The sequence below is a fragment of the Silurus aristotelis genome, assembly GCF_946808225.1.
Source record: "Silurus aristotelis genome assembly, chromosome: 17".
NCBI classification, from domain to species: Eukaryota; Metazoa; Chordata; class Actinopteri; order Siluriformes; family Siluridae; genus Silurus; species Silurus aristotelis.
In genome coordinates this window covers 578,000-587,999 of record NC_139590.1, presented here as the reverse complement: position 1 = coordinate 587,999, position 10,000 = coordinate 578,000, and the positions used below count along the sequence as shown (strand labels likewise).

Genomic DNA, 10,000 nt, shown 5'->3' with positions numbered 1-10,000 from the left:
AAAAGCGCTATACAAATAAACTTGACTTGACTTGACTTGACGTGAAAAGGATCGTATTCGGTACATGTTTGAGCAGAACCGAAAACCCAACTGACAACTTTCGGGATGAGCGAAACCACTCAACAGTGCAGTACTGAGGTGAAGGTTCCTCTCTAGAGAATCGGGTGATTGACGGCACACGATTAAATGAATCATTATGAATGAATCGAATCTTTCTGAATCGATTAGTTTGAGTCAAAGTAAAGTCACAAAGCTTCAGTGTCACGTTAGAGTTTTAAACAATAAACAGTGTCACCAAGCAGCTTTACAGAAACAACTATATTAAGAATATACATTTAAAATGAATATGTTTAAATCCCTAATGAGTGAGTCAGAGGTGACAATGGTATGAAAGTTCTCCCTGAGACAATGTGTCAGAGCAGAAACGTGACTCGAGGGTTATTTATCCACACATTCCTCTCTGCGTGTTTCAAAGGTACAAGAAAAAAACAACGAGTTTTCCTTTATTCCCCAGAAATGATCTTTGGATAAAACCCACAAATTCCATGGAGTTCTTCAGGAAACCACAAGCTCCGCTGATTAACGTGTCAAAATGTCAGTGTATGTGATTTGAGGTTTTCCTCACATTCTTCTCTTTTCCCCTTTCACAGATCCTGGCATTGGCCTTCTCCATGCTGATGTACTGCCAAATCCTGCGAGTGGAAAAGTACATGGACTGAACCTGCACTTGAAGAACAGAAGACAGAATTCTGCTGAACTAAGTGATCTGTGTTCTACTCTGTGTGTAAATGTATTTACATGCCTCATGTTTCTCAGCAGCGTGATGTCTGTGTGTAAGCTTCATTACAGTCCAATCCAATGCCCGTGTAAAACGTCCTGTCAGGTGACGTGTGTTACTCTGATACTGAACATTTTAGTCTTGAATAACCTGCATGTTTTGATCACATGTAGAACTTTATTACAGATGTTGAGGCTGATGTTGATGAGGAGGTTGAAAATTGCTCTGTAGATGTTGTTTTATTGTCTAATTAAAAGTTTTTTTTAAATATTAACCAGTATTTTAGTATTTATATTGAAGATTAAAGGACTTTAAATAATTAGGGGTTCAATAAACAAAACGAATAATACTATTTATAAAAAAATAAGAATAATAAATATAGCTGCAAGCAGCGATTAGCAGGGTTTAAGCACATGAGGTACTGAAGTTCATAAGGAAAAAGACATTAGGAACCTGCCCACCCAGTTTTGCTGTAATATGCCTCTGGTAACATTGTCTAACAGATCTAACAAGTAGTTGGCAGATGGCAGCCATGTTTTTTTAGATGCGCAAATATCCCCATAAAATCTTACGCCTAATTCACAAAAGTATGTTTTAAACATAACTCAATTTTATGTGATTTCATTTGAAAGGTTTGAGTCTACGATTGGTTGAGCGATTTGGGCAGAGGTTGACAAAGTATCAACCCAGTTATCTAAAGGGGGCGCTACAGTCCAAAAAAAGTAATTTCCCACATTGTACTCTCTAGGCCTTACAGTTTAGTCTGCTCGATAAGTTATAGGTCGCAAAAACACTAAACAAAACAAACAAAAAACTAATAATAATAATAATAATAATAATAATAATAATAATCTCTACAATAACAATAAGGTTTCAGCATTTTAAGCTTAAGCCCTTAATAATTGTGACTAAGTCTGAGTCCTGAACACTCGTTGGAAGGCTGCTCCATAACTGTGGTGCTTAATAAGAGAAACCTCTGCCTCCTGCCCCAAAGCCTCAACCTCAAAGGAAACCCGAGTTAATAATCACACAGCGCATGTCAGGGTTATACTCCATCCTGGGACACAGGTGGTGGAATGAGTCACTGATTGTCTTAAAAATAAATAGCTGAGGATCTTCTGTACATCTGAAACAAAATCTTAATTTTATAACATTACTCCACCTCGAAAGGTTTTTTTTTTTAGACATTTAGAAGCTCTTGCCACTTTTCGAGACACTGGAGGATGTAAAGAGTAAATGTTTATGAAAACTGGATGTGAGCACTGGCTGTAACTCTCAGGCCTCTTCTTCATCTACACAATGCTTCTTCAAATTCTGAAAAAACTAGCCAGGCAACAACTCTGCATGTGTTTCATTTCAAAAGTATGTCCCACCCAAATATTTATAAGGTCTTATTCCTTGAGGAGCAGAGCAGAGCAGAGCAGAGATCTCAAAGCACCATTAGCCAAAGCAGACCTTCTGTCCACATGGCTGCAGTGCTCATGTCTTGGCAGACAGGTTTGCTAGGGAGGGGATGCATTTTTTCAAATGGATACAAACCTCCCAATGAGGTCATGGCTGAAATACTGTTCTATGCTCATAACTCCCAGTCCCGGGAGTCTCTTTAACCAGAGAAACTGCTAGAAAACATTTCTACAAAATTTCAAATAAAGATTCAGATTGATCAGGAGCAAGCGGTGGTGAGGGGAAGTTCACAGCCTCAAGATGAGAAAGAAATCTGGCACGGTGGTGATTAATGAAAGTGAGAATTTCCCTCCATAAACATTAGAGTTTCCACCATGCTGATATCACATCCAGTGTTCTGTTTCACTTTAAACCCCACCTCCTCCTGCTAACATGTAATGAATATGCATATCGTGTTCCATTACAGTATCCAACTGGCTGAGTTCTTGTTGGGTTTCTTATGAGTATTCAGCAGTATGCAGATAAACACGAGTATATATTTTACCCAGAGGAGGTTCTCTTCAGAGGAGACTGTTCACTCGTCCACCTGCTCTGGGGTTTATCCACAATATCAACACTGCAGAAGAGCATAGAACAAGAGGTAAGTAAAATCTACCTTTTATTTTCTGGAGGAGGATCTGGATGTGTTGTGGAATTTCACACAAAATTCCCAATTTTTTTTACAAATGCACATTTACTGTATTTAAACACAAACTAAAAACACACATTCAACAATGTAACTTTAACAAGTTCTACCTGCTGCTTAACTTCTTCAACGTCACGCGTCGAGATCCCATGACTCACCATCTACCAGACATCATTCTAAAGTTTTGAGCCTCAAGCAGCGCTTTCAGATCACTGTTTTTAATGGAAAATGTATAACGAACGTATTTGCTAAATGTGTGTAAGCAGCACACAACAACAACATGCATAAAGAATGCACTACTTTACTACATTACAAAACAAATATGGCTGGTAGAATATAGTGTTACAAAACATAAATAACAGTAAAAGAGGTGGAATGTGGGCGTGGGTCTCCTCTTTATATCACCTTTCATTTCAAAACTTTCATTTCCAGCCAGTAGCATAATAGAAAAAACTTTTCTGGATTGCTCCAAAACTGATTTTGTGTTTTAATATATGAAATAAAAATAATGTTCAATGCTGTAAATGTATATCCATAGCACTTCATCATCTAGAACTATTATCTTTTTCAGCAATAGCAACTTTGATGATTGGCAGTGAAGCTCAAAGTGTCTTCTTTCCAAAGACATTTAAATTGTGTGTAGCACATTTAACATTAACAAAGTGAAGTCGTGCATTTCAGCTGCGAGTCCTAAAAGCTGTGGCGAAGGCTAACGGCTTAATATCTGAATTTCAGTGCCTCCTTAGGGGCAGTAGGAAAGCCACTTCATCTGATTCTTATCTGCGTTTCCAGGTAAAGAAACATTGTGGAGAAATGGGAAACTGTGTTTCAACAAACACTTCCTGCAGTCTAACACCAATAAAACCAGATGTGTTGTTTCACAACACAGAGTCCACAAAGGCAGTATACAGAATCCCAGCTCTGATCTACATTGAGGAAGATAAAACCTTTCTTGCTTTTGCTGAAAAACGAACATCACTGGATGACGCTTATGCAAAGAACCTGGTCATAAGGAGGGGAATAAAACAGAATGGGTCCATTGAGGTAAAGATGCTTATCCACCTGCTTCTTTCACATTTAAAATGTTCAAGTTTATGACTATGCTGATTTGTGTTCTCCAGTGGTCACCTCTTCAGGAGCTTCCAGAGGCTGGTTTGAAAGGCTATCGCACGATGAACCCGTGTCCAGTCTACGAGAAAAGCTCTAAAACTGTATTTCTGTTTTTTATCTGTGTGTTTGGTCAGGTCACTGAGAAGGAGCAGATTTGTAGGCGTAAAAACAGAGCTCGGTTGTGTTACGTTGTTAGTAAGGACAGAGGGCAGACTTGGAGCAACACAACAGACTTAACAGATGTTGTGATTGGGGAGGAGATTAAGAATTGGGCCACATTTGCTGTGGGACCAGGACACGGCATTCAAATGAGCAGAAACAGACTTATTATTCCTGCTTATGTGTATTATATTAACTGCTGTCGTGTAAAACCTTATGCTTTTGCATTCTATAGTGATGACGGGGGGAAGTCGTGGCATTACGGAGAAAAATTAAGTAAAGAGTCTCTCGAGTGTGAAATGGCAGAGATCACAGATGACACAGGAAACAATATTTTATACTGCAATGCCAGAAGCTTTAATGGTTGTAGAGTTGAGGCCTGGAGTAAAAACCAAGGAAATACATTTGAAGCATCCTGTAACTGTAATCTAGTAGAACCTCGTGATGGCTGCCAGGGAAGTGTAGTGAGCTTCACAGATAAACAGAACAAGACCTGCCTCCTTTTCTCCCATACAACTGACAAATGCAAAAGATTAAATCTTGGGATTTATCAGAATAAAACTCCTTTAGAGCCCAAAGGCTGGAGCAAAGCACAAATCATCAATTGTGGCCTCAGTGGATACTCAGATTCAGCTCAGAGTGGTGATAAATGCTTTTGTCTCATGGAACGTGGGATTAAGGATGTTGAAGAAATATGCTTTATGGAGTTTTCTCTTGATGAGATCATGAAAGGGGAGTAGTTTATTTACATACATGATGATAACATGAAATTATTACCAAGTGTGTGTAAAAGCACAACTTAAAACACTGTTTGCTGAGGAACACCCCCCCCCCCATTTACTCATTTAGCATTTCATTTTTTAGCTCTTTTCTTTTAATCACTTTTCCAAAAAACCATTTTAACACGAGGGTGTAGTTAAGAATATTCACTTTATATCTCATATATACACTTTATGTCTCATATTTATTTTATATCTCATATATTCACTTTGTCTTATTATTTTGGTTTATTTTTTACACTTAGTAAAAGTCTGTAACACTACTGACAAGAAAAACTATATAAATATTAATTAAACTCTAATAATGGACTTATTAATGAAACTCTCACAGATCCACTGAACCAAGAATCCTGTTAGAAAATTCAACACAACACACAGATATTTGTTCGATATATAAATTATATTTTGGTATAAAAATTACATGTTAAAACCCAGTACATAAAAAACCACCATTTAAAAAAAAAAACGTAAACATGCGTGTTTATACAAGAGTCAAGAGACACGTATCATCAGTAGTGTTGATGTGCAGTGCAGTGTGTATACACACACACACACACACACACACACACACACACACACACACACACACACACACACACACACACACACACACACACACACACACACACACACACACACACACACACACACACACACAGATCCAGAACAAACTTTACTGCACAATTAGTCGAACTCCTGAACCTCGTTCTGCACAATGCTTTCCTGTAAACACACACACACACACACACACACACACACACACACACACACACACACACACACACACACACACACACACACACACACACACACACACACACACACACACACAGATCCAGAACAAACTTTACTGCACAATTAGTCGAACTCCTGAACCTCGTTCTGCACAATGCTTTCCTGTAAACACACACACACACACACACACACACACACACACACACACACACACACACACACACACACACACACACACACACACACACACACACACACACACACACACACACACACACACACACACACACACAGATCCAGAACAAACTTTACTGCACAATTAGTCGAACTCCTGAACCTCGTTCTGCACAATGCTTTCCTGTAAACACACACACACACACACACACACACACACACACACACACACACACACACACACACACACAGCATAAATACACATGATAACTCACTGTGTCTCCACAAAGTCATCTGATTGTTACATACAGGTAAAAAGAAAAATGTTTTTACAGAATAAATAAAGAGTGGGAGAAAGAGGGAAAAAAAGAGCCTGTGTGTGTGTGTGTGAGAGAGAGAGAAAAAGAAAGAGTAAAAGAGAGAGAGAGAGAAAGAAAGTGAAAGAAAGGGAGAAAGAGAGAGAGAAAGAGGGAGATAGAAAAATTAAGAGGAAAAAAGAAAGAAAGTGAAAGACAGTAAGAAAGAAAGAAAGAGAGAGAGAGAAAAAGAAAGAGAAAAAATAGAGAGAGAAAGAGAGAGAGAAATAAAAACAAGAAAATAAATTGAGAGAGAGAGAGAGAGAGAGAGAGAAAGAGAGAGCGAGTGAGACAGAGAGAGAGAATGCTCCTCTCCTTACCCATCCTCCTTGACTCTTCACCCATGGTGCGAAGTTCTCCATGTAGCGCTCAGCATATCCCTCCACACGGTGCGTCAGCCCGGTTGCCGTGACAACACGGCGGGTCATCTCCATGGTGATAGCCACACGCCGCAGGGTGGAGCTCTCAGCTACAGGAAGGGGCGGGTCTTCAGCTTCATTGGCACATGAATCGAGCAGCTTGGCGAAGGATGTGTAGGACATCCGGTTTATTGACTTAAGCAGCAAAGGATTCGCATTAATCTGTAAAATACAAACACTTTACTCTCCAACTATTCTTCATCCAATCACAATAATTAATCACCACATTCACTCACTCACTAAATGAGTAAATCGGGTAGGGAGTGAGTAAATCGGGCAGGGAATGAGTAAATCGGGTAGGGAGTGAGTAAATCGGGCAGGGAGTGAGTAAATCGGGTAGGGAGTGAGTAAATCGGGTAGGGAGTGAGTAAATCGGGTAGGGAGTGAGTAAATCGGGTAGGGAGTGAGTAAATCGGAAGTGAGTAAATCGGGTAGGGAGTGAGTAAATCGGAAGTGAGTAAATCGGGTAGGGAGTGAGTAAATCGGGTAGGGAGTGAGTAAATCGGGTAGGGAGTGAGTAAATCGGGTAGGGAGTGAGTAAATCAGGTAGGGAGTGAGTAAATCGGAAGTGAGTAAATCGGGTAGGGAGTGAGTAAATCGGGTAGGGAATGAGTAAATCGGTAGGGAGTGAGTAAATCGGGTAGGGAGTGAGTAAATCGAGTAGGGAGTGAGTAAATCGGAAGTGAGTAAATCGGGTAGGGAGTGAGTAAATCGGGTAGGGAGTGAGTAAATCGGGTAGGGAGTGAGTAAATCGGGTAGGGAGTGAGTAAATCGGGTAGGGAGTGAGTAAATCGGGTAGGGAGTGAGTAAATCGGGCAGGGAGTGAGTAAATCGGGAGTGAGTAAATCGGGAGTGAGTAAATCGGGTAGGGAGTGAGTAAATCGGGAGTGAGTAAATCGGGAGTGAGTAAATCGGGAGTGAGTAAATCGGGTAGGGAGTGAGTAAATCGGGTAGGGAGTGAGTAAATCGAGTAGGGAGTGAGTAAATCGAGTAGGGAGTGAGTAAATCGGGTAGGGAGTGAGTAAATCGGGTAGGGAGTGAGTAAATCGGGCAGGGAGTGAGTAAATCGGGCAGGGAGTGAGTAAATCGGGCAGGGAGTGAGTAAATCGGGAGTGAGTAAATCGGGAGTGAGTAAATCGGGAGTGAGTAAATCGGGAGTGAGTAAATCGGGTAGGGAGTGAGTAAATCGGGTAGGGAGTGAGTAAATCGGGTAGGGAGTGAGTAAATCGGGTAGGGAGTGAGTAAATCGAGTAGGGAGTGAGTAAATCGGGTAGGGAGTGAGTAAATCGGGTAGGGAGTGAGTACATCGGGTAGGGAGTGAGTAAATCGGGTAGGGAATGAGTAAATCGGGTTGGGAGTGAGTAAATCGGGTAGGGAGTGAGTAAATCGGGTAGGGAGTGAGTAAATCGGGCAGGGAGTGAGTAAATCGGGCAGGGAGTGAGTAAATCAAGCAGGGAGTGAGTAAATCGGGTAGGGAGTGAGTACATCGGGTAGGGAGTGAGTACATCGGGTAGGGAGTGAGTAAATCGGGCAGGGAGTGAGTAAATCGGGCAGGGAGTGAGTAAATCGGGAGTGAGTAAATCGGGAGTGAGTAAATCGGGAGTGAGTAAATCGGGTAGGGAGTGAGTAAATCGGGTAGGGAGTGAGTAAATCGGGTAGGGAGTGAGTAAATCGGGTAGGGAGTGAGTAAATCGAGTAGGGAGTGAGTAAATCGGGTAGGGAGTGAGTACATCGGGTAGGGAGTGAGTAAATCGGGTAGGGAATGAGTAAATCGGGTTGGGAGTGAGTAAATCGGGTAGGGAGTGAGTAAATCGGGTAGGGAGTGAGTAAATCGGGCAGGGAGTGAGTAAATCGGGCAGGGAGTGAGTAAATCGGGCAGGGAGTGAGTAAATCGGGCAGGGAGTGAGTAAATCAAGCAGGGAGTGAGTAAATCGGGTAGGGAGTGAGTACATCGGGTAGGGAGTGAGTAAATCGGGTAGGGAGTGAGTAAATCGGGTAGGGAATGAGTAAATCGGGTTGGGAGTGAGTAAATCGGGTAGGGAGTGAGTAAATCGGGTAGGGAGTGAGTAAATCGGGTAGGGAGTGAGTAAATCGGAAGTGAGTAAATCGGGTAGGGAGTGAGTAAATCGGGTAGGGAGTGAGTAAATCGGGTAGGGAGTGAGTAAATCGGGTAGGGAGTGAGTAAATCGGGCAGGGAGTGAGTAAATCGGGAGTGAGTAAATCGGGAGTGAGTAAATCGGGTAGGGAGTGAGTAAATCGGGAGTGAGTAAATCGGGAGTGAGTAAATCGGGTAGGGAGTAAATCGGGTAGGGAGTGAGTAAATCGGGTAGGGAGTGAGTAAATCGGGTAGGGAGTGAGTAAATCGGGTAGGGAGTGAGTAAATCGAGTAGGGAGTGAGTAAATCGGGTAGGGAGTGAGTAAATCGGGTAGGGAGTGAGTAAATCGGGCAGGGAGTGAGTAAATCGGGTAGGGAGTGAGTAAATCGGGTAGGGAGTGAGTAAATCGGGCAGGGAGTGAGTAAATCGGGCAGGGAGTAAATCGGGAGTGAGTAAATCGAGAGTGAGTAAATCGGGAGTGAGTAAATCGGGTAGGAGTGAGTAAATCGGGTAGGGAGTGAGTAAATCGGGTAGGGAGTGAGTAAATCGGGTAGAGAGTGAGTAAATCGGGTAGAGAGTGAGTAAATCGGGTAGAGAGTGAGTAAATCGGGTAGGGAGTGAGTAAATCGGGTAGGGAGTGAGTAAATCGGGTAGGGAGTGAGTAAATCAGGCAGGAGTGAGTAAATCAGGCAGGGAGTGAGTAATCAGGCAGGGAGTGAGTAAATCAGGCAGGGAGTGAGTAAATCGGGTAAGAGTGAGTAAATCAAGTAGGGAGTGAGTAAATCGGGTAGGGAGTGAGTAAATCGGGTAGGAAGTGAGTAAATCAAGCAGGGAGTGAGTAAAACGGGTAGGGAGTGAGTAAATCGGGTAGGGAGTGAGTAAAACGAGTGAGTAAATCAGGTAGGGAGTTGAGTAAATCGGGGTAGGGAGTGAGTAAATCGGGTAGGAAGTGAGTAAATCGGGTAGGGAGTGAGTAAATCGGGTAGGGAGTGAGTAATGAGGTAGGGAGTGAGTAATCGGGTAGGGAGTGAGTAAATCGGGAGTGAGTAAATCGGGAGTGAGTAAATCGGAAGTGAGTAAATCGGGTAGGGAGTGAGTAAATCGGGTAGGGAGTGAGTAAATCGGGTAGGGAGTGAGTAAATCGGGTAGGGAGTGAGTAAATCGGGAGTGAGTAAATCGGAAGTGAGTAAATCGGGTAGGGAGTGAGTAAATCGGGTAGGGAGTGAGTAAATCGGGTAGGGAGTGAGTAAATCGGGAGTGAGTAAATCGGAAGTGAGTAAATCGGGTAGGGAGTGAGTAAATCAG

At 42.2% G+C, this 10,000-nt stretch overlaps 4 protein-coding genes across 4 annotated transcripts in view; 2 read left to right on the top strand and 2 right to left on the bottom strand.

Annotated features, from left to right (window-relative positions):
• The window catches only part of tspan4b (tetraspanin 4b), a 5,305-nt gene extending 4,264 nt beyond the window's left edge, over window positions 1–1,041 (top strand). The window contains exon 8 of the mRNA XM_083566768.1: window positions 651–1,041. Within this exon, the coding sequence (XP_083422894.1) occupies window positions 651–719 (69 nt within the window). The 3' untranslated portion in view covers window positions 720–1,041. The remainder of the gene's footprint in view (window positions 1–650) is intronic.
• Window positions 1–10,000, bottom strand: part of hsd3b7 (hydroxy-delta-5-steroid dehydrogenase, 3 beta- and steroid delta-isomerase) — a 327,842-nt gene that overhangs the window by 170,084 nt on the left and 147,758 nt on the right. The window lies entirely within an intron of this gene.
• On the top strand, window positions 2,728–5,206 carry LOC310740225 (sialidase-3-like). The gene is made up of 3 exons (XM_083566755.1): window positions 2,728–2,822; window positions 3,660–3,911; window positions 3,989–5,206. The coding sequence occupies exons 2-3, from the start codon at window positions 3,681–3,683 to the stop codon at window positions 4,874–4,876; spliced, it is 1,119 nt and encodes a 372-aa protein (XP_083422881.1). The 5' UTR covers window positions 2,728–2,822; window positions 3,660–3,680; the 3' UTR covers window positions 4,877–5,206.
• The window catches only part of bcl2l12 (BCL2 like 12), a gene marked incomplete at its 5' end in the record, with an annotated part of 6,065 nt that continues 1,367 nt past the window's right edge, over window positions 5,303–10,000 (bottom strand). The window contains 2 exons of the mRNA XM_083566245.1: window positions 5,303–6,008; window positions 6,501–6,761. Of these exons, the coding sequence (XP_083422371.1) occupies window positions 5,970–6,008; window positions 6,501–6,761 (300 nt within the window). The 3' untranslated portion in view covers window positions 5,303–5,969. The remainder of the gene's footprint in view (window positions 6,009–6,500; window positions 6,762–10,000) is intronic.

Bases quoted from the DNA above. Each gene is read 5' to 3' on its own strand.
- LOC310740225 (XM_083566755.1), top strand. From the start codon at position 3,681: ATGGGAAACTGTGTTTCAACAAACACTTCCTGCAGTCTAACACCAATA. The intron at 3,912-3,988 runs GTAAAGATGCTT...TGTGTTCTCCAG, and splicing joins AACAGAATGGGTCCATTGAG to TGGTCACCTCTTCAGGAGCT.